The 23,429-nt window shown below is 43.2% G+C and overlaps 1 protein-coding gene across 2 annotated transcripts; it reads left to right on the top strand.

Annotated features, from left to right (window-relative positions):
- Window positions 1-2,837: 2,837 nt before the first annotated feature.
- LOC733151 (A-kinase anchor protein 8-like) lies at window positions 2,838-23,429 on the top strand. Of its 2 annotated transcripts, XM_018253605.2 has the most exons (15): window positions 2,838-2,969; window positions 3,202-3,237; window positions 3,329-3,361; window positions 7,616-7,733; window positions 9,583-9,706; window positions 11,265-11,361; window positions 12,795-12,827; window positions 14,271-14,320; window positions 14,415-14,454; window positions 14,562-14,637; window positions 18,288-18,480; window positions 19,889-19,964; window positions 20,032-20,162; window positions 21,600-21,695; window positions 22,604-23,429. In XM_018253605.2, the coding sequence occupies exons 1-15, from the start codon at window positions 2,951-2,953 to the stop codon at window positions 22,856-22,858; spliced, it is 1,377 nt and encodes a 458-aa protein (XP_018109094.1). In that variant the 5' UTR covers window positions 2,838-2,950; the 3' UTR covers window positions 22,859-23,429. The 2 variants fall into 2 exon arrangements, with proteins under 2 accessions (XP_018109094.1, XP_018109093.1); XM_018253604.2 differs by lacking the exons at window positions 2,838-2,969; window positions 3,202-3,237; window positions 3,329-3,361 and adding an exon at window positions 3,382-3,576.

Genomic DNA, 23,429 nt, shown 5'->3' with positions numbered 1-23,429 from the left:
TCTAACCTGGAGCACTCCTTCCTTTATATACCCGCACCTGCCCAGGGCATGGCCACCGTGAGCATATAAAAGAGCACATGGAAGCAGCAGTGGGATAGTAAAAGTTTGCGGGCGGTTGTACCTGGGCTAAAGTCAACCCGCAGCCCAAAGACAGTGTGTGCAAGTCGGTGTCCCACAGGCTTTCGGTCTGGCCCGAACATCGCTAGTGAGCAGGTGGGAATCCTGTAAGTGGCCCAGTTGTCCGCTATTTTGGTCTTTTATCTTGGATCTAAGGTAATTTGGGCCAGATTGGTGAAATTGCAAACTGGAGAGCTGCGGAATAAAGAGCCAAATAATTCAAAAACCTTAAATAATAAAAAAGGAAAACCGATAGCAAATGGTCTCAGAACATCACTCTCTCTACATCATACTAAAATTTAACTCAAAGTGACCATACCTCCCAACAGTCCCGATTTTCACTGGACAGTCACTATTTTGACAACACAGCCCACAGTCCTGCCATGTTACTGAAATGTCCCGTCTTTGTCTTTGATCTGCACTGAACAGCCAGAAAAAGATACAAAGTTCCTCAACCTTTGTCAGAGAGCCCAGAATAGATACTTTTGTAACAATCTAAAATAAGCAAAGAAACAATTGTGGTAGTTTAAGATAAGCAGATCGCTCGGGGAAACTGACTTGCTCAAAGGTGAATTCACCTTCATTAGCAAAACTTTAACACATAAAAACTACAGAAATTGTCTTAGGGTTGCCACCTTCTTTACTGGTGAACTCCGGGCAGGGGACGGGGCCATGACGTATGGAGGCGGGATGTGACATAATGGAGGGCTGGCCCGTGACGTGAGGGGGCATGTCACTTCATTGAGGGGGCAGGGCTATGACGTGGCGATCGGCAATTGGTTGATCGTTGTGTCAATCTTAGGAAATCCTGTCCGGTTTTCCTTATTTGGAAAATCGGGCTGGCAGTTTTGACCAGGGTAGCCCTTCAAAAAACTGGGCTGTCTGGGTCAAAACCAGACAGGTGGCAACCCTAAAGGTGGCCATACATGGGCAGATTAAAGCTGGCGATATTGGTCCTTTAGAGCAATTCGGCAGTTTATCTGCCCATGTGTTGGGGCTCCCGACGGGTCCTCCCAATCAATATCAGGCCAAAAATCGGCCAGATATCGATCGGTCAAGTTTGATTTTTTTTTTTGTATGATTCAGGACCACATCGGCTAGTTGATGCAGTCTTGAGACCCGTCGGAGCCCCCCCAGGGCTAAACGTTCAGATTCACCTGATATCGCCCAGTTGTTAGTGGGCATTTCGGGTTAAGATCCTCTTGTTTGGCGACCTTGCCAATCTGGTTGCTAGGATCTTATAGTGTATGGCCACCTTAAGGGTCAGGGCACACAGGTAGATTCGGGGATATTAGTCGTCAGGCAACAAATCGCCTTTTTTTTGGGGCGACTAATCCCCCGATAGGCCTGGACTGGCAATTTGTGGGTTCTGGTAAATGCCAAAGGGGCTGCTATAAGGTGCCATAGAAAGTCAGTATTTAGTGGGCTGTTTGGGCCTATGAGTAAGTGTCCTTGGTAGACACGAAACTCATCAGGCCTGTTTTCTTAATTATGGATAACAAAATGCAAGCTTTTTTAACTCTATTACAACCTGACTCCGGCATTACTACTTGGTGGGTCTAGGCTTGTGCCAGCCTCTTTTGAAGTTTTCCTGCTGTTTGCGCCTATGTGTACCTGAAATGGCATGGCCTATTTTAATCCCCAATCCGGACCTGCTCCCTCAACTGCCTTCCCACTGGCTACAATGTAAATTGCCGGCGGGGTGGCACTCGGAGTGATTTGTTTTTCGAAGTTGCCCAAAATTGCCTCACGAGGAAACTCCGGAAAACGAATCGCTCAGAGTGCCATCAAGGGTTGCCAGCTGGCCGGTATTTTACCAGGCTGCCCGGAAAAATTGATGCTTGATGCCAATGTTATTTGTAGGAAAAACCGGCAAGAATATAGGATGGTGGGTATTGTTTTCCAGAAAAGGTGGCAACCCTAGTGCCATCCCACCGGCAATTTACATTTTAACTGACAGGAAGGCAGTTCGGAGAGATTAGTCACCCCAAAGAGGAGATTTGTTGCCAAACGACTAATCTCCCCGAATCTGCCGTGTGCCCTGACCCTAAGGGTTAGTTCACACTGGTGGTTTTGGGGAGATTTGGTCGCCTGGCGACTAGTTGCCTCGTTTATGCGGCGACCAATCTCCCCAAACGCCTTCCCTGTTCCTGCACCGGCTAAAATGAAAAAGCGCCGGCGCTAATCACACGCGGCGATTCGTTTTCTGAAGGGGCCGAAGTTTCCACGTGAGGCAACTTCGGGCGACTCCGGAAAACGAACCGCTGCGTGTGATTAGCGCCGGCGTTTTTTCATTGTAGCCAGAGCAGGAACAGGGAAGGCGTTTGGGGAGATTGGTTGCCGCAAAAACAAGGCGATTAGTCGCCAGGCAACCAAATCTCCCCAAAACCACCTGTGTGAACTAACCCTAAATGTTCTCAAACTTTTATAACCAACCAACTTTTGTAAGTGGGTGTGGCCACAAAAATGGGCGTGGTACACATATTTTTGTTCCATTTTCAAAGTGTTTGGACATACGGGTGAACAACCCATTCAAGTTCTCTGGCATCAGGGAGCAAGAAGTAGTTTATTGGCGGAGAAAAAAACAAACTGCAGAAGCAGGACGGGGTTTATTATTTCACCACACAACCATAAACCTGTCAATCATCTGCTTCCCCAAAATGGAAACTGAGCTGCTACAGCAAGAACGCCTGGTCCCGCCTTCGGCACTTCCACCAATGGCCTCAGTCGTTCCGTCACCTCGCGTATCTAGCCAATAGGAAGGGGGCGCGCAGTGCGCAGGTGCAGGTTAAGTTCATCCGGAAGTAGTCTCCTCTTTACTGTGCTGGAGGCGATGGATCCTGGTTACTACGGTGAGCGACCTGCCGGCCAGCAGGGTGTTAGTGTTTCCTGTCATTGAGCGCGAATGCGGAGACGTTTCTCTATCTGGGGTGTTTATAAGGACGGGGGCGATTACGTCTTTGCAGTAATTCGTTTTCTGTGTTTGTTGTGAGGTCGCTTATTTGCCCCCCCCGTACAGTGTAGTTTTGCTCCAAGTGTTCACGTGACACCCAGCGCTAACTCCCCTTTGTGTTCCCCTCACAGCATTTGGCTCATGGGGCGCAGTGAGTAACCAGCAAGGTAAGAGTCTCCCCCTCTGTGGGAAAGAGCAATTGTGTGAGACATTTCTGTCATTCAACTCAATGTTCCTCCTCCTTCTGTTTCTCTACAGGATCAGTCACACAGACCTCCGTGCGCTGGGAAGGTACGGATACCCGCCTGGGCCAATATTACTCCCCTCTACCCTGTGCCCAATGACTCTGCCATTGCCTTCTCATTCATCTTTCAATGAACTTTTACTATGCGTGTTCTTTTTACAAAATTTGTCAGGTTTTTGTTATTACAGTTTTGCCAAGGAAGGTGAATTGCCCTTTAAGCTGCGAGTCGCTGTTTCCCCAGGAGACCTGTTCATCTTAAATTGTTAGTTGTTTCTTTGCTTATCTTTTTTTGTTTACAAAAGATCTAAGGGCAGGGGTACCCGGGCCGATTGGGTGAGATCTAGTCGCATGGCGACTAATAGCCTCTTATTCAGGGCGACAATCTCCCCGAACTGCCTTCCGCCTGCTAAAATCAAAAATCACCTGTGCCAATGCACTCGCGGCGCTTCGATTTCTGAAGTTTCCTCGTGAGGCAACTTTGGGCGACTTAGGAAATCAAAGAGCCATGAGTGCCATTGCGCTGGCGTTTTCTCATTATTGCAGGGGGAAGGCAGTTCAGGGAGATTGTCTCCCCGCAGAAGAGGCGATTAGTCGCCAGTCGACTAAATCTGCCCGTGTGCCCTAATCTGCACCTAGCATGTATTCTGAGCTCTCCACTAATAGCCAATTACTTTTCAGAAACAGTGGATCTTTTTATGACTGTTCGCTGCAGGAGATAAGAGAAAGTTGGGCTATTTCAGTAACAAACCCAGGACTGCGGGTTAAGCTGTCAAAATCGGGACTGTGCTGCGAAAAACTGAACAGTTGGGAGGTATATGGAACAAACCAGCCAATGCCGTTAAAAAAAATAACTCAAATCCATACCTTGGTGGATTGTACTTTTGAAACCCGTCTGGGCTTTAAATTAGTTGCCCAATTTGGTGGGAAACCCGTCAACCTGCCATGTCATGTGACATCCATGCGAGTCCCAATTCTCTATTTAGAATTTTTGCATTGTTTTCTAACTAAGCCCACCACCATCACTAGTGGTCAGGGGATGTTGAACCCATTTGACCCCCACAAAACTGCAGACTTGGCTAAGGTCTTTGAAATTCTCTGAAATTTGCCCATCTGTAGAGATCTGCCGGGACTTCCAGTAACTTGAGATTGTTGAAATACATTAGTTCTAGGATTCAGAAGAATATTTACTGCTCATTCAGATACACATTGTGCTTTCCACCTCACCCACTCACTGCCCATGTTGGCAGTTCTAGACTTCCTGATGAAGCAGGTTGCCCAGTCGCAACAAAAGATGGCAGGAGCAGTCGGCGAGTGAAGAAGAGTCTACTGTAGAGCACAGGCCTCCTGCTGATCTTCTCCAGCACATGGGATAAGTGTAAGGACTTGTTTCATGGGCTTAAAAAAAGGTTCCTACCACCATTGCTTGGTGGACCTTTCCTTTGGGAAAGAATATCTGGCACTTAGCAGCTGATCAAGTTGCCTAGGCAGGGGGGGACCCCATAAGCCATTGAGGAAGAGTCCTGCACAGAACCAATTTCTTAAACCCATACCGTAAACCACACATTTACCCGCTTTGATCCCGGACCCGCAACTGCCTTATCCGCAACTCGCCGACCACCATCAAACAGGAAGAGCTGTTGCTGCAAACCGGAAGAGACATCATCAAAAGTGGGCGGGGACAGAAACAAGTTTTGTAAAGCTTTAAATGGACTGAAATATAGACAATAGTACATAACATGAGAATTTTAGATGCGACCCGCAGATCACCATCTATACCCGCACCTGAAAATCCACCCCTCATTCCACAGGGTACCTGCTTTTTTTGCAGCGTACCAGGTACCCGACCCGCTGCAGGACTCTACATTGAGGACAGCGCTTGTTTGTGCCTGCCAAGCCACATTCTGCTGAGGAAATCGTTTTCTCCTTCCTGCCATATTTCTTCCTTGTAGTTCTCAAAGTCTACACTAAGGTATTGAGTCCTCATCATAACATAGCCAGTGACTTCATGATTATGGGATGAATTTCATGCCCAGAGACCCTGAGGCCTTATTAATGCTGGACAGGAATCCCTCCTGCTACAGACAGGGATGTAACTACATTCCCGAGAGGAATATGGGGTCCCGTGAGGCCCAAATAAAGAAAAATTTCAACATATCGGTAAAACAGGACAACCTCTCGATTTGGATGTTGGGGGGCCCTAAAATGACTTTGGTGTGGTGCCCAGTAACATCAAGTTGCACCATCATGATATAGTGATAAATGGAAATCTCTCGCTCCAACTAATATAACCAGCTCCCCACCAGGGAGACGCACTACTGCCCCAGGCAGCATGGCTGTCACTAGGTTACAATGCACTTCAACATGACTGCTTGCTGCTCAATGCAGTAAAACACGGGCTACCTTCCCTGCTGCCTCTGCTCCTAAAAGGAGGGTGGGGGTGGAACTATCCTAGGGGGAAATGGGCTGGGTTAAAAGGGTGGTTCACCTTTAAAGGGGACCTGTCACCCAGACAGACAAATCTGTATGATAAAAAGTCCTTTTCAAATTAAACATGAACTCCAATTTATATTTATTATTAAAGCATTCATAGCTGTTGTAAGCTCATTTAAAAATCTCAGCTGTCAATCAAATATTGTCTGCCACTGCCCCGGGCATAGAGGCGGGGCAGACCATTACTTTCACTTTCCATTCAGCACTTCCTAGATCTCACTGCTCTCCCCACATTCCCCCAGTTCTCTTCACCATTTAATTGTGTAACCAGGACATGGGGATGGGCATCGGGTCCCCATTCTGGTGCACAAACAAGACTCTGAGATGATACAAGGCTTGTCTTAATAACAGTGTCCACAAAATGGCTGCTGCCTGCTTGCTATAAATTTGAAAAACCAGAATGAAGGAAGCAAGATTCAAATCATTTATATAGTGTAATTAAATTTCCTTTTACTTGACTAATGTGATAAAATAGGATTTTGAATAATTTATTTGGGTGATGGGTCCCCTTTAAGACAACTTTTAGTATGTTCTAGAATGACCAATGCTAAGCAACTATTTCATTTTTTTTTTTGTTTTCTATGCAGCTTTCAAATGGTCACTGACCCCATCTAAAAACAAATGCTCTGTAAGGCTACAAATTTATTGTTATTGTTAGTTTTTATTACTCCTCTTTCTATCCAGTCCTCCAGTCTCTTATTCAAATCAATGCATGGTTGCTAGAGTAATTTGGATCCTAGCAACCATGCGGCATAAACTGCAAACTCGACAGTTGCTAAATTAAAAGTTAAATAACAAAACCAAAAATATTTAAAAGTGAAAACCAAATGGTATCAGAATATCACTCTACATCATATTAAAGGTTAATTCAAATGTGCACAACACCATTTGAAGGGTGGTTCACCTTTAAGATAACTTTTATTATGTTAGAGGACGGGCAATTCTAAGCAACGTTTCAATTTTTTTTTTTTTGTTTTTGAATAATTTGCCTTCTCCTCCTAAACCTTTACAGCTTTTACATGGGGGCACTGACCCCATCTAAAACCACGCCCTCTGTAAGGCTACACATTTATTGTTATTGCTACTTTTTTTATTCTTATTTCTATTCAGGCCTATTCATATTACAATCAATGGATGTTTGCTAGGGTAATCTGGACCCTAGCAACCAGATTGCTGAAATTGCAAACTGGAGAGCTTCTGAATAAAAAGCAAAATAACTCAAAAACTAAAAAAAATTAAAAGTGAAAACTAATAGCAAATTGTCTCCGAATATGACTCTCTACATCAGGGATCCCCAACCTTTTGAACCCGTGAACAACAATCAGAAGTAAGAGGAGTTGGGGAGCAACACTAGCATGAAAAATTTTCTTGAGGTGCCAAATAAGTTATTGGCCATTTAGTAGCCCCTATGTGGATTGTGACCTACATTGAGGTTCTGTTTGACAGTGCACCTTGTGTTATACAACCAAAACTTGTCTCCAAGTCTGGAATTAAAAAATAAACATCTTTTGAGTCAACTGGGAGCAACATCCAAGGGGTTGGAGAGCAACATGTTACTCACGAGCTACTGGTTGGTGATCACTGCTCACATCATACTAAATGTTAACTCAAAGGAGCACAACCCCTTTAAGTACAAAGACTGAGTGTAGGAAGCAATAGTAGGCATTAGGAAATCACAGCAAATTCATATGCCATTAATAACATTGGGATCAACCATTATTTCTACTGGCCAAGCCAGTAAAATACCAGCTAGGTGGCAACCCTAACTGTAATATGTGACTAAATATGTGCCCATTGTTGTTTGTTGTCAGGTTATAACATCCCTCAGCTTCCTCTGTATTCCTCCAACTGGAGCGCAAGCCTTTCCTCTGCCGGCCCCCAGTACAAGAGCTTTGAAACACACAGTGATGATTCCCAGGCTGCACACAGGTAAGAGGACCGGGAACTGCTAATTGTGTACCAAGAGCTGACACTCCTGCTTCCACAAACATATACCCTCTGCAATGGCTTCTGTGTTTGCACCTGTAAGTGATAGTCTGATTTATTTGGCAGTTGCTACACTTGTTGCCTTTCTTGGCTGGCATCAGTAATGCCCATAACAAGTGCTACCAGTTGTCTGTCACACTAATGCGGTGAACTTGAAGCTATTGCTCTCCAGCTGCTGCTGCTGAACTACAACAGTCAAATTTTCCCCACGCTCCAGTGGTGCCAAAATGTAACTTGCACTCTAGGGACTTATGCAGTAAAAAGCTTTATTGACTCGACGTTTCAACCCTCAATGGGGTCGATAGGTCGATTCAATAAAGCTTTTTGCAGCATAAGTCCCTAGAGTGCAACAGCATTTTTGTAAATTTTTATATGATACTACTGTTGGCACCAGGGCATTAACTCTTTTTAGTGTGTGCAGCAGCCCTACGGGCTTGATTGTGAGTTACTTCAAAAGAAATTGTAATTACTAATAAAAAAAAAAGTTATTTGGACTAGGGATGCACCGAATCCAGGATTCGGTTCGTGATTTGGCCTTTTTTAGCAGGATTTGGCCGAATCCGAACAGAATCCAAATCCTAATTTGCATAAGCGGGGGCGGGGCGTTAAATTGCAAAACACTAAACAAGGAAGTAAAAAAAATGTTTTCCCCTTCTCACCAGTAATTTGCATATGGAAATTAGGATTCCGTTCGTTATTCGGCTGAATCTTTCGAGAAGGATTAAGGGGTTTGGTCGAATCCAAAATAGTGGATTCGGTGCATCCCTAATTTGGACATGAGTGACAAAAAACCTAACGTTTTTCATGCTTGCTGGGGCACTTACTCATAGGTGCCCCTTCTATCTAGCATCTGTCACTCAGCAGGGAACAGGTCAGTTAATGTAGTGGATTCCCTTAAATATTGTGTATGTGACTAATACAGGTATGGGATCAGTTATACAGAAAGCTCTGAATTACCGAAAGACTGTCTCCCATAGACTCCATTTTATCCAAATAATCCAATTTTTTTATAAATTTTTTCCTTTTTCTCTGTAATAATAAAACAGTAGCTTGTACTTGATCCCAACGAAGATATAATTAATCCTTATTGGAAGCAAAACCAGCCTATTGGGTTTATTTAATGTTTACATGATTTTCTAGTATTATCTGTTATCCGGAAAACTTCAAGGGGTTGTTCACCTTCACCAGAAATAACTACTTTTTCCAATGACTTTCTATTCTCTATGTTTCACCGTTTTTCTAATATTGAAGTGTAAAGTGTAATTTCTTTCCTTCTGAAGCAGCTCTGGGGGGGGGTCGCCGATCCTGTAAACTGTTCTAAATTGATACATTTAGTTGATACATTTCTTATCTTTGTCCCTGCTGAGCAGAATCTCTAGGTTTCATTACAGGCAGCTGTTAGAATTGATACAATAGTTGCTGATACTCCAGAGACGCTGCTGAGAAATGTATCAACTCAATGTTGCAAAATTGTCAGTTCAGAATCTGCACCTGAATTACTGAGCTGTCAGACTGAAACACCAGAGACAGGGACATTCAACTTTAAACTTAGATTTTGGAAAAAACTTAAAAAATAAATAATGGAAAGTAATTGAAAAAAGTCTTTATTTCTGGGGAACACTCTAAAAACAACTGAATTGAAAAAAGTGTTTGGAAGGTGAACAACCCCTTTCAGGGTCCGAGCATTCTGGATAACAGGTCCCATACCTATACTGTGTTCGTCCAATGCCAAATCCATGTTGCTTAGACAGTAGTATTGCTCCAAGTTTAAGCTTTCCAATGGTTTTGCCAGAAATCCTACGACACTCGCTTGGCCATCAGAGGGCAGCAATTCCAACTGGCTCAGACATCAGGAAAGCCAGAGCCAAGGAACACCCGCTATTGAATGGAAAGGCTTCACAGAAGACCCAAATGTGGTGAGAATCGAGTAGGAAGAGTCTGAATATAATGTCAAGAGAAAAAGGATATGCGTGTGTTTGTCTGAGAAGATAATTGTACTTTAAAGGAGAACTAAAGCCTAACTAAAGAAGTAGCTAGAAATGTTGTACATTATGTTTTGTGCTTCTGTACCAGCCCAAGGCAACCACAGCCCTTTAGCAGTAAAGATATGTGTCTCCAAAGATGCCCCAGTAGCTAGCTCCCCATCTTCTTTTCTGCTGATTCACTGCACATGCTCTGTGCTGCTGTCACTTACTGAGTTTAGGGAGCCACTCACAATATACAGTACACATAGAATAGAAATGTCACAATATAAGGCTGATTAGTAATTAATACAGATAATTACTACATGGCAGCACAGAAACCAGTGCAATTAGCATCAGAATTTAATAATCAGCAAACCTGTAGCATCAGCTTATATTACAGGGGAAGCTCATTTTCTGCTGGATAATTAGTGACGAGCCCTAAGCTTAGCTTCTCAACAGCTGCTCAGAGCCCACTGAGCATGTGAGTGTCACAGACACTTTCCAAGATGGTGACCCCCTGTGACAAGTTTGAAGTCCTGGATCATTGCTGCTATTGACAAGCTTAAACTTTAGCCTCTTGCAATAAATTCACTATATAAAATATGGCATTTTTAGCCACATTCATTTTTAGGGTTTAGTTCTTCTTTAAGTAATAAAACCGTGGGTTAGTAAACCCCTTTTTCTCCAGCCTTTGTTGGAGGGATGGAGTCCCAAAACTGACCCCTGCAAACTGCCACTGAGCTTGTGGGTCACTAACTTTTATTGGACATCTCTGATCTAGAAAGAAAGAGAGCACATTATGGAGCTAGTTCACTAACACTGATGCTTCCCAGGGACTTATTCTAGTACTGTCACATGCCTTGGGCAGCAGCTTTAGGGCAGAGACACACGGTCAGATTCAGGGAGATTAGTTGCCCGGCGACAAATCTCCTCTTCTTCAGGGCAACTAATCTCCCTGAACTGCCTTCCGCCGGCTAGAATGAAAATCGTCGTCGGGATAGCGATTCGTTTTCCGAAGTCGTCCGAAGTTTTCTTGTGAGGCAGTGTGTCTCTGCCCTTAATACATTTCAGTCCCCTATGCTGCTGCTTACCTCTCTTCTATACAATTGGTACACCCGCATGGAATGTCCTGCTAATAGGAACACAGCCAGGGCACTTCCTGGTATGAACCTAGTGCTCAGAGTAACCAATCAGATCTTTGCTTTCATCTCCTAATGTGTAGTAGTCCAAACACATAGGACCTATGTGAGTATACGAGTCTCCGTGCTCACATCAAATCAACTCATTAACAGACACCAGCCCCTGTGTGGGAGGAGCTACTGCAGATACCAATAGGGTTCATTTCATGAGAAGACCGTTCTACCGCCTGTGGGTAGGAAGCAGAGTTCCTGGAGGGAACCCACACAAACGTGGGGAAGAACAAACAAACCCCAGGCCTCGTGCCATATTTGAGTATTGCAAGTTCTGAGACAGAAAGGGGGGACGTTTATTCTTTCATTTCATCCCTTAGACCAGCAGCGCTAATACCTCGACTTGGGTGCCGAAACGCATCAGGAGGAAGAAGAGGAATAAGTTGCTCAAGCTGCACAAAAAGTTCTCTGCTGAAGGTGAGAATGTGGCAAATAAAGGGCAAGTGTCTGACTTTCTATAGTCGGCAGCTTGTGCTCCTGGAGATACAGCGCCCAATGGAACATTTTATAACTACCTGTGAGCACTGTTCTCTTCCAGGGGTTGCAGTGCTGTCTATGGGTTACAAGCCTCACTCTTGCACAACTATCCTTTTTGTTTTTTTTTTTTACTGCATACAATTGTTGCCTGGGTTATTGAGCAGGGATTTACAATCTTGTATATCAAGACCATCTTAGCATGTAGTTGACCAGATTGGGTCAATATCCTTAAAGGGATACTGTCATTGGAAATAAAAAAGGTTTTTTCAAAAAGCATCAGTTAATAGTGCTGCTACAGCAGAATTCTGCACTAAAACAGATCTTTTTATATTTGACATGGGGCTAGACATATTGTCAGTGTTCCAGCTTCCCCCAATCATGTGACTTGTGCTCTGATAAATTCCAGTCACTCTTTACTGCTGTACTGCAAGTTGGAGTGATATCACCCCTCCCTCCCCCCCCCCAGCAGTTAAACAACAAAACAATGCAGCTGCCTGGTAGATCTTAGAGCAGCACTCAATGGTAAAATCCAGGTCCCTCTGAGACACATTCAGTTACATTGAGTAGAAGTAACAACAGCTGGCCAGAAAGCAGTTTCATAGTGCAGCACTGACTCTTTCTGAAATCACATGAACAGGCAAAATGCCCTGAGATGCACCTACACACCAATATTACAACTAAAAAAATACACTTGCTGGTTGAGGAATAAAATGTTATATTGTAGAGTGGATTATTTGCAGTGTAATTTAGAACTACATCCTAAAAATCATGATCGAATCCCTTTAAAGGAGAAGGAAAGGTTAAAACTAAGTAAGCCTTATCAGAAAGGTCCATCTAAATATACCAGTAAACCCCCAAAATAATGCTGCTCTGAGTCCCCTGTCAAAAGAAACACTGCATTTCTTTTCTTCTATTGTGTACTCATGGGCTTCTGTATCAGACTTCCTGCCTTCAGCTTAAACCTCATTGCCCTGGGCAAGAGCATGCTCAGTTTGCTCCTCTCCCCCCACCCTTCTCTACTGTAATCTGAGCCCAGAGCAGGGAGAGACTCAGGCAGGAAGTGATGTCACACCATGTTAATCCTGCAGCTCCTATCCTAAACAAACAGAGAGTTTCTAGAGCTTTTTACTCAGGTATGGTAAAACATTCTACAGAATAAATATAGCATTCTAGCTTGCACTATTGCAGCTAATCTTTTGGCAATAAAATGCCTCCATAGCTTTCCTTCTCCTTTAACAAATGAGTCTTGTATGCCCAGCTCTAATGTGGGAGTTAATGGGAGTTGCACGTCTGAGAAAAACCTTTGCTCATCTTAGATCTCGGCTCCATTATGTCTCTGTTCATATTCTGTTTCATTCATTTTGTTCTTGCAGTTAAGGCTTCAGCGAATGCAAGCAGCACTCAAGGTGAGGTGTCCCCAGAGCCCTGTAAATACCCGACATCTGAACGGTGACATTTTTATTTTATTTATACAATTTATAACTCTCCTCTTCATTTAAGCATTTTCTTCATTTGGACCCCAGCAACCAGGTAGTAGTTTGAAAAGTAGACTTTTTATTTTAAAATTCCTAAAGTAGGTTTCGGCCTTTTTAAGCAGGATTCGGATTCGGGCGAATCCTTCTGCCCAGCTGAATCAAATCCAAATCCTAATTTGCATATGCAAATTAAGGGCGGGGAGGAAAATTGCATGACCTTTTATCAAAAAATTAGGAAGTGTAAATGTTTTCCCCTTCCCACCCCTAATTTTCATATGCAAATTAATTTTTGGTTCAGTATTCGGCCAAATTTTTGCGGGGGATTCGGCCGAATCCAAAATACTGTATTTGGTGCATCCCTTCTCTAAAGAGCCCCACCCCCAAATGGCATGCCTCTCTCCCTACATAAAGTCTGATGTCTTTTCTAAACTGGGCCCATACATAGGCTGATAAAAGCTGCCGGCAGTCAGAGCTGGCAGCTTATTGGTCTGTGTTTATGGCCCTCCAAAGGACCTCCCCAGCTAATATCTGGCACATGTTGTGATCCAATCATTCGGCCCAAGGGGCAAACAATCAGATCAGCCTGATATTAGGGAGGCCTGCCAGAGGGCCCCATAAGAAGGCCAATAAGCTGCTAGTCTGTTGGCAGCTTTTATCAGCCTGTGTATGGGCCACCTTTAAAAAATACATCAGACTTAGTGTATAGTCTTTTTAGGGATCTTAAAGGGGTTTTTAAACTTCCAAATACTTTTTTCAGTTTTTTTCACATTGTTCACCATAAATAAAGCCTTTTTTCAATCACTTTCCATCTTGTATTTTTTACCATTTTCCCAAAATTTATATTTAAAGTTTCATGTTCGTGTCTCTGGTGTTTGAGTCTGGCAACTTGGTGATCCAGGAGCTGATTCTGAACTGTTACAATTTAGCAACATTTAGTTGATCCATTTCTCAGCAGCATCTCTGGAGTATCAGCAACTATTGTATCAATTCTAACAGCTGCCTGTAATGAAACCCAGAGATTCTGCTCAGCAGGGACAAACTTAAGGAATGTATTGATTAAATGTATCCATTTAGAACTGTTAAAGAGTCGGCGACCCTCCCCCATCCCAGAGCTGCTTCAGAAAATGAAAAATGAAGCTTTAAACTTGATTATTAGAAAAATGGTCACAAATAGAAAATAGAACGTAAATGGGAAGTCTTTATTTCTGGTGAACTCTCTGAAACCAACTGAACTGTAAAAAGTGTTTGAAGCTGAACAATCCCTTTAAAATAAAAAGTTGACATTCTTTAAATCTCAACAGTGGAATAAATACTCACCAAATTCACATAGTTCTTAGTATATTTTGTCAAACAAAAATTGTCCTTTCCCTACAGGCGGGCGCAGTGTCTCACATAAGGACAGAGAGGATAATCATAATGAAATTGTGAGTGTGCCAGCAGCTTTAACACTGGTGCTGGGGGTGTGCTGAAGTATTATTATTGTTTATTATTATTGTTTATTATTATTTTTTTTTTCAGAGAGAAAAGCCAACATCACAGAATGGAACTGCTCCAAAAAGTAAGTGGCCTCAATATAGCGCGCTGTGGGCAGTTCCATCTTTCATCCCAGTCCATCACCCAGCAAAGTACATCAGAGATTCTCGGTGATGTTCCTATTTCTTTCAGTTTCAGCTGACAGAGGGGAGAAACCTCCAAAGAAAAAAAAGCTGAAGAGTGAAAAGCAGAAAGAGTCTAAAAAGATGTAAGTTCAAACAGAGCTTTAGTATGTTCACTGTATCAATGGGCGCAGAGCCGACTGCAAACGCAAGTAGGAGCTTCAGCAAAGGGCTGCATGCGGAAACAAGTCTTAAAGTATTCAGTCCCTCGGAACACTCGCTGCTGAGCTCCATACTGACTCCAGAAGCCATGAAAACAAGCCAGAACTGTTTGCATAGAGCAGTGGTCCCCAACGAGTTGCTCGCGAGCAACATGTTGCTCACCAACCCCTTTGTTGTTGCTCCCAGTGGCCTCGAAGCAGGTGCTTATTTTTTTAATTCCTGGCTTAGAGGTAACTTTTGGTTGTATAAAAACAGATGTACTGCCAAACAGTCTCATGTAGGCTGCCAGTCCATATAGGGTCTACCAATCAGCCAATCACTGTCCTTATTTGGCACACACTGGAACTTTATTCATGCTTGTGTTGCTCACCAATTCTTGGCAGTACCTGCCGGAATGTATAACGACAACTGTAATATTTAGTGGAGGAGCAGTAATGGTTGGGGTAGTTTTTATGGTTTGTGTTAGGTAGAGGCCCCTGGTTCCACTGAAAACAAAACTCAAAGGAGAACTAAACCACTCGTTAATCAAAAATCCCCACCCCCTTCTGTCCATTGGCCCTCCTCATTGCTTTCTTCCTCCTTAGTAACTCAGTGGAAAAAGTATCCCTGTCATGTACCTTGGCATATTCATGCAGAGTATTGCAGCGGAGCTCTCCGGCGCCATTTTCTGTATCTTCTGGTTCCTCGAGTAAGTGAGCGCCGGCATGAAGCCGCAGTTGGGACCATTCTGGTATTCATGCCTACTGCGCATGCGTGGAAAGCTCAGAAGATTGCCAAAGAAAAGAAGAGTATCCAAAGATACAGAAGATGGCGCCGGAGAGCTCTGCTGCTCTACTCTGCATGAATATGCCAAGGTACATGACGGACACTTTTTCTACCGAGTTACTAAGGAAGGAGAAAGCAGTGAGGGGGCCGATAGACGGAAAGGGATGGGGATTTTTGATTAACGGGGGGTTTAGTTCTCCTTTAAAGGGGAACTATAGCAAAAATTAAAATTTAGTATAAGCTTCATCTCACTGAAATAAGAAACTTTCTAAATACAATCAATTTCTAAATACAAGAATTCTGTAACGTTTCTGAAATAATCAAGTTTCTCTTCATTCTGTCTTCATTCAGGAGTTGGGTGTCAGATGAATGATCTATTAAAATCACCAGACATCATGTCTCTCTACATGCAGAATTTGTGCAAAAGGCAGTTATTTTGTTAGATTTTGTTTGTACTGGAATCAGTTATTTGAGTGAGCTCTAATAAATCTGCTAGGAAAGGGAGCCCCCCTATAAGATATATTGGATCTATCAGTCAATGAATATCTGACCGTTTACTCACAGACAACACCAGCCACAGGATTCTTTTAAAACGCCTTTATTGGAACATTGGCTCTGACCCAGATATTCAGCAACGTTTCAGACTGCCTTGAGTCTTTTATCAAGCTAACTCAGCAGCACATGTGCATGTTTAAATACATTGTAACACAGTGAGGCTCATTTATCAACACTGGGCAAATTTGCTCATGTGCAGTTACCTATAGCAACCAATCCGTGATTGTTCTTTTTACAGTTGGCTTTAAAAAGATAATGAATGCAGTAATTTGGTTGCCATGGGTTACTGCCCATGGGCAAATTTGCCCAGTGTTAATAAATGACCCTCAGTGACCTCTATTGGTGTATTTCCACATTTCACAACAATGTATCTCCCGTACAATTAATAGTGTCAAATTAGACCCATATTGGATATCTGAACACATAGATCTCTGTGAAAAAAAAATTTCATTGTGGAACAAGTTCCTGTAGAAAAAAAGAATAAAATTACAGATAAAACCCATTGTTAAGAATTATGTAAAAGATGTATAAATTACCGATAATTCTTGTTTAAGTCATATTCCCTATTGAGGCCAAGGAGGGCTAATGTTTCTAATTTTCGGATCCATCTTGATTTTTTTTTTTTGAAGCAGCATTTTTATTCGATCTCCACCCGACGTATTTTGGGGACACTATCTATAACTTGAGATTTTAATTGCTGTACCCCATGGCCCACAATAAGAAAATTAATTCACTCATTTTAGTGTTTCAAGGTGATCAAGCAGTTGCAGGTCATTTTCTTATTGCGGGCCATGGGGTAGAGCAACTCAAGAGAACAGTGTGAAGTGGACATTGTATGACTTGCACCAAATAGAAGCCAAAGCTGAATTCATGGAGCGTGCTGACTTAACTACTTGCTGAATGAATATCTGACACCCAACTGCTGTATGAAGAGAGAATGCAGAGAAACAGATGCTGAGAGAGGAATAGTGACGATAAACTTGATTATTTCAAAAATGGTACAGAATATTTAATTGATTGTATTTCAGCATGATGAAGCTTATATTAAAATTTCATTTTAAGGCTCCAACCTTCAAAGACATTCATACTTCCTGCTTTATGGCATCAGTTTTAGGAGAGTTTTGTTCTATTGCCGCATAATAATGCCCCCCCTATACAGAATGCAAAATAAGATTGCTAAAACGGGATCTGAAGAACATGACTGGCCAACGCAGAGCCCTGCTGTAAGTCTAACTGAACCCTGTGGAATCAAATGCAATGGCATCTGAGAGCAAGGCCTGGTCCCCAACATCCGTGCCCAAACGTACTAGTGCTCGTGTGGCTGAATAGAAACGACTCCGACTAACAACGTTCCAACATCTCATGGAACCCTCCTAGAAGAGTAGGAACAGCAACTTCATGTTAATCTCCTTGGTTTGGGAATGGAAGCCTCCCAGAAGAGTAGGGGCAGCAACTTCATGTTAATCTCCTTGGTTTGGGAATGGAAGCCTCCCAGAAGAGTAGGGGCAGCAACTTCATGTTAATCTCCTTGGTTTGGGAATGGAAGCCTCCCAGAAGAGTAGGGGCAGCAACTTCATGTTAATCTCCTTGGTTTGGGAATGGAAGCCTCCCAGAAGAGTAGGGGCAGCAAAGGGAGCAGAAACTTCATGTTAATCCCCTTGGCTTGGGCATGGGAAGCAGGTGTCATGGATACTTCTGGCCATTTAGTGCATTTCGTGCATTAGTGCATTATTCCATAGTTCATGTCATAGGTGCAAAGTTATGTTTCTGCCCCTTTTTTGCAGTTTTTCAGTCTGTCTCGCCACAACCCCTGTTGTCTCTTCCTGTTGGGTTATTATTAGTAGAAGTAACTAAGGGCATGAATATCCAAAATGGACAGTGTTTGACTCAAAGCACGGACTTTTGTCTATAACTGGTGCAGAAATTAGGGATGCACCGAATCCAGGATTCGGCCTTTTTAAGCAGTATTCGGATTCGTCCGAATCCTTCTGCCTGGCTGAACCGAATCCTAATTTGCATATGTAAATTAGGGGCGGGGAGGGAAATCACGTGACTTTTTGTCCCAAAACAAGGAAGTAAAAAATGTTTTCCCCTTCCCACCCCTAATTTGTATATGCAAATTCGCGTTTGGTATTCAGCCGAATCTTTTGCGAAAGAATTCGGGGGTTTGGCCGAATCCAAAAAAGTGGATTTGGTGCATATCCCGTGTATATATCTGCATAGCGTCTCTTAAACCAGAGTTGTCTCTTTACAGAGTTCCTGTGTTGAAGGCCCCTGCGAAAGATGCAAAAAGCGAAGCCGGGTCTAAAGAGTTCAGCTGCTGCTTCTGCCGCTATCAGACAGAAAACCAACGAGAAATTGAACAGCACTTTAGGACCTCTACTCACCTGGAAGTGATAAAACGGCTGCATTCGGCTCTCCCTAGAAGCAAGATGGACTTTATTCAGGTAGCAAACACAATGGCAAAGGTCCTGCTCTTCCAAAATGTCTCCATTACTATTGTGCCTTGAGTCATGTAGAACATTCCTTCTCTGAGCATTTGTGTATCCGTATGAGCCGAAGCTTCCGTACCCCGTATCTCCCCGTAGATGGTGAATGCAAATTGTACAGTCACTAAGGTTGTTGATATCTTTCGAGCCTGGAGTGTTTTTACGCTTTAATTTCCTAAAGGACGAGGAGTAAGAACAGGTGGGCACCCGCCCCTATTTGTATCGGAACTTACCATACAGATTTCCTACACCTTTCTTAAAGGGATTCTGTCACGATTTTTATGATGTAGTTTTTATTTCTAAATGACACTGTTTACACTGCAAATAATTCACTCTACGATATAAAATTTCATTCCTGAACCAGCAAGTGTATTTTTTTTTTAGTCGTAATTAGGGATGCACCAAATCCACTATTTTGGATTCAGCAGAACACCTGAATCCTTCTCGAAAGATTCGGCTGTATACCGAACCAAATTCTAATTTGCATATGCAAATTAGGGGTGTGAAGGGGAAACTATTTTTTTCTTCCTTGTTTTGTGACACACGATTTAACTCCTCACACCTTATTTGCATATGCAAATTATGATTCAGATTTGGTTCAGCTGAATCCGAATCCTGCTGAAAGATTGAATCCTGGATTCGGTGCATCCCTACTTGTAATATTGGTGTGTAGGTGCATCTCGGGTCATTTTGCCTGGTCATTTGCTTTCAGAAAGAGCCAACACTTTAGGATGGAACTGCTTTCTGGCAGGCTGTTGTTTCTCCTACTCATATATGTAACTGAATGTGTCTCAGTGGGATTTGGATTTTACTATTGAGTTATGTTCTTAGATCTTCCAGACAACTGTTATCTTGTGTTAGGGAGCTGCTATCTGGTTACCTTCCCATTGTTCTGTTGTTGGTAGGGATGTACTGAATCCGGCCAAACCCCCGAATCCTTCGCGAAAGATTTAGCCGAATACAGAACCGAATCCTAATTTGCATATGCAAATTATGGGTGGGAAGGGAAAAACACTTTTTTACTATCTTGTTTGTGACAAAAAGTCATGCGATTTCCCTCCCCGTCCATAATTTGCATATACAAATTAGGATTCAGATTCGGTCGGGCATTAGGATTCAGCCGAATCCTGCTGAAATAAAAAACCAGGACCGAATCCTGGATTCGGTGCATCCCTAGTTGTTAGGCTGCTGGTGGGGGGGGGGGTTTAAGGGGTGATATCACAAGTCACATGACTGGGGGCAGCTGGGAAAATGACAATATGTCTCATGCGGGTGCCTGTATGTCTCTTGGGTATATAATTGGGTTTGGGGGGGGGGTGCACTCATCTCTCGCAGTCCATGTGATACCCGACTCTTTCGGCTCTAGGAATATCTCGACTTCGATGTTAAGAGAGTGGCCAGCGAGCAGAAGTTGCCAGTGACCCGGCCGGATTACTTTAAAGGTATGACTTTGTATTGGATTTATTTCCTGCTCCACAGTATTTGTCTGTAACCCTCTCTGTGTGTCAGGGTTCGGCCAGCAGCATTTCATGCAACGAGTTCAGGCCATTCGCTGCTCAGCCTGTGACGTCCTCCTTCCCGACGTGAGAGAAGTGATTAAGGAGCACACGGTCTCACAGTTGCACTCGCTGAATCGGAGGGTACGTATCAACTGGGATCTATATACACGTGGCACCAAGCTGCACCTGCATCTCAAGAGCCCCAATCTTTACTTTGAGGGGTTATTAAAGGGGAACTATTGCAAAAATTAAAATTGAATATAAGCTTCATCAGACTGAAATAAGAAACTTTCTAAATACAGTGGAACCTCAATTTTACATCCCCTTTCCCTCATTTTCCGTTGTTGTTTTGTGATCCCACCCAAGGTCAGACTGGGCAGACGGGACACCGGGGAAAAACCCGGTGGACCCTGCACATTTGTGGGCCCTGCTGGCCCAGATCAGCACCCTGAGTGTCTCTCTTTTTTCTGCAGCGACAGGCACATACGCATGGAGCTGGGCGACACATGCATCAGAGGGGCAAGGGGCCGACCTTGGTACCACCTATATATTCTGCACAATACATTTACCTGATTTTACATTTTCCTGGACTTTACACCATTTTTTTTCTGGTTCCCTGAAAAACATAAAATGGGGTTTCTACTGTATAATCAATTAAATATTCTGCATTGTTTATAAAATAATCAAGTTTATCTTCACTATTCCTCTCTAAGCGTCCATTACTCTTCATTCTCTCTTCATGCAGCAGTTGGGTGTCAGATATTCATTGACAGTTAGATCCAATATATCTTATAGGGGGGCTTCTTTTCCTAGCAGATGTATTAGAGCTCACTCAAATAACTGATTCCAGTACAAACAAAATAACTGCCTTTTGCACAAATTCTGCATGTAGAGAGGCATGATGTCTGATGATTTTAATAGAGTGAGCTCTAATACATCTTCTAGGCAAAAGGAGCCCCCCATAAGATATATTGGATCTAACTGTCAATGAATATCTGACACCCAACTGCTGCATGAAGAGAGAATGAAGAGAAACAGATGCTGAGACAGGGACAGTGAAGATAAACTTGATTATTTCAGAAACAATGCAGAATATTTAATTGATTGTATTTAGAAAACTTCTTGTTTCAGTATGACGAAGGGCATATTTGATTTTCATAAGTTTCCCTTTAACATATCCCCCTGCAGAGACCTCCCTCTCCTTGTACTGCATCACACATGATCCTCAATAAAGCCCTATCTCCCCCCCCCCCACCTCTTAGCAACGTGGGGTTGGTGGTTGCCATGTCTTCCTGTTTGACTTCCTCTCTAGTCATCTCTGAGGATTGTCAATTGGGTTCTGGCTTCATCTCACTTACCTAGGGAATCCTGTACCTACAGGCAGCTTCTGCTCTTTCTCTTTCCATGGGAGTCGCTCAGAGATTATGACGACCCATATGGTGTCAATGAAACTCCACTGTGTGCCATGGGTTGCCCGGCCGGCTACTGTTTTTATCTTTCTCTCTGTTCATAGTGAATTGTGAGTGTGTCATTCCCAGCAAAGTGTCCCCCTCACCCTTCTCTCGTCTCTTCCAACAGAGGATGTTTTGCAAATTAAAGGATGACTGCGTTATTAGGGCAAGGAAATTCTTCTCCGACAAAAATACCTCTGCTCTTCTGGACAGTTATATAAAGGTGAGAGATCGGTCTGTCTGAGAGCTCAGTTCCAGAAGGAAACCGTCCAGGAGTGATCACGACCCTCACTACTTGGAACGCTGGGTTATCTATAGTGCCTTTAGAAAGGGACTAAACCCCCCTTTGTTCCACATGAGTGCAATTAATAGGGTTCAGGATGAATATTCAGTTTAGTAAAGACAAAACAAAGGGGTGAAGGGAGGGTTGTTGTTTTACAGTGCTGCTCCAGCAGAATGCTGCACTGAAATCTGTTTCTCAAATGAAGCAAATAGATTTTTTTATATTCAATTTTGAAATCTGACATAGGGCTAGACATATTGTCAGTTACCCAGGTGCTCTCAATCATGTGACTTGTGCTCTGATAAACTTCAGTCACTGTTTACTGCTGTACTGCAAGTTGGAGTGATATCACCCCCTCCCAACCCAGCAGCCTAACAACAGAACAATGGGAAGGTAAACAGATAGCAGCTCCATAACGCAAGATAACAGCTGCCTGGTAGATCTAAGAACAACACTCAATAGTAAAATCCAAGTCCCACTGAGACGCATTCAGTTACATTAAGTAGGAGAAATAACAGCCTATCAGAAAGCTATTCCATCCTAAAGTGCAGGCACAAGTCACATGACTGGGGGCACCTGGGAAATTGACAATATGTCTAGCCCCATGTCAGATTTCAAAATTAAATATAAAAATAATCTGTTTGCTCTTTTGAGAAATGGATTTCAGTGCAGAATTCTGCTGGAGCAGCACTATTAACTGATGTGTTTTGGGAAAAAAAAACGTTTTCCCATAGCAGTATCCCTTTAAAACTCGCTTAGCTGATTACAGAGGAGATGCATAATATGAGAAATAACGGGATATTTTCCTCTGTCTTTTTAACGACCTTTTCTTCTTGTGGCTTGTGCAGGGCAAGAACCCCTTTGCAGAGGCCACACACAAAGACAAATACAAGAGACATAAAGAGACCTCAGCCAATCAAGTGTCCAGGGCAGATACTCCTGAAAAGGACGTCCAATCGAATGACGGAGGGGACTGCCAGGCGGAGCCGCCAGCGCAACTACAGGACGACGAGGAAGAGAAACGGGAGGAGAACCTTTTAGATCTCTGCACTGTTAGTGATGAAGATGGCGGTGAAGATCAGAATGACGAAGTAGCCGCGTGAAGCCGCAGACGTGGGTGTGTCCAGCCAATCGCCTCTTCTGTATCAACTCACACAAGTAACATTTCCTTCCCAGCCTTTTGTAAGGAACGTTTAGCAGCCAATCCGCTAATCCTTTGTTTTACAACAAGGTGCAGTGATGTGTTTGTACAAGATGGGGGAGCCAAAGTCAACTTGGGAAAATGGCCGCCTGATTCTGTGACTGGTAGACTTGTAGGCTAGAGATAATATTTAATATCCGGAGACATCACAGACCTACAGCCTGTAGCGCCCCTAATATCTGTATTCATGGGACAGCGCGGGAATATTACCCCATTGGCTCGTCCTCTATGAAACGGACACGTTGTTGCTACTGGTGGTTGTGAACACTCGAGCGAGCGCCTCATTGGATCAATGCCCCCCCCCCAGTCCATGGCCAGGTCTGTGGCTCCTTTTATTTTATATTCTGTAATTCTGTTCCACAAAAAAAACGGCATTTTAGTTTATTGTTAAGAAAATGTTAATATTATTTGTGTGAATATTTGCGTTTTATTGGCTCATTTGCTTTCCTAGGAATAAAATGTTACAGAGTAAA

The sequence above is a fragment of the Xenopus laevis genome, chromosome 3L, assembly GCF_017654675.1.
Source record: "Xenopus laevis strain J_2021 chromosome 3L, Xenopus_laevis_v10.1, whole genome shotgun sequence".
NCBI classification, from domain to species: Eukaryota; Metazoa; Chordata; class Amphibia; order Anura; family Pipidae; genus Xenopus; species Xenopus laevis.
Note: the sequence above shows the minus strand (reverse complement) of the source record. Positions and strands in the feature narration are given on the sequence as shown.

Coding starts and splice junctions, on each gene's coding strand:
- LOC733151 (XM_018253604.2), top strand. CDS start 3,411: ATGACTCTGCCATTGCCTTCTCATTCATCTTTCAATGAACTTTTACTA. Junction 3,577..7,615: donor AGACCTGTTCATCTTAAATT/GTTAGTTGTTTC, acceptor GTTTGTTGTCAG/GTTATAACATCCCTCAGCTT. Junction 11,362..12,794: donor CAAAAAGTTCTCTGCTGAAG/GTGAGAATGTGG, acceptor TTGTTCTTGCAG/TTAAGGCTTCAGCGAATGCA.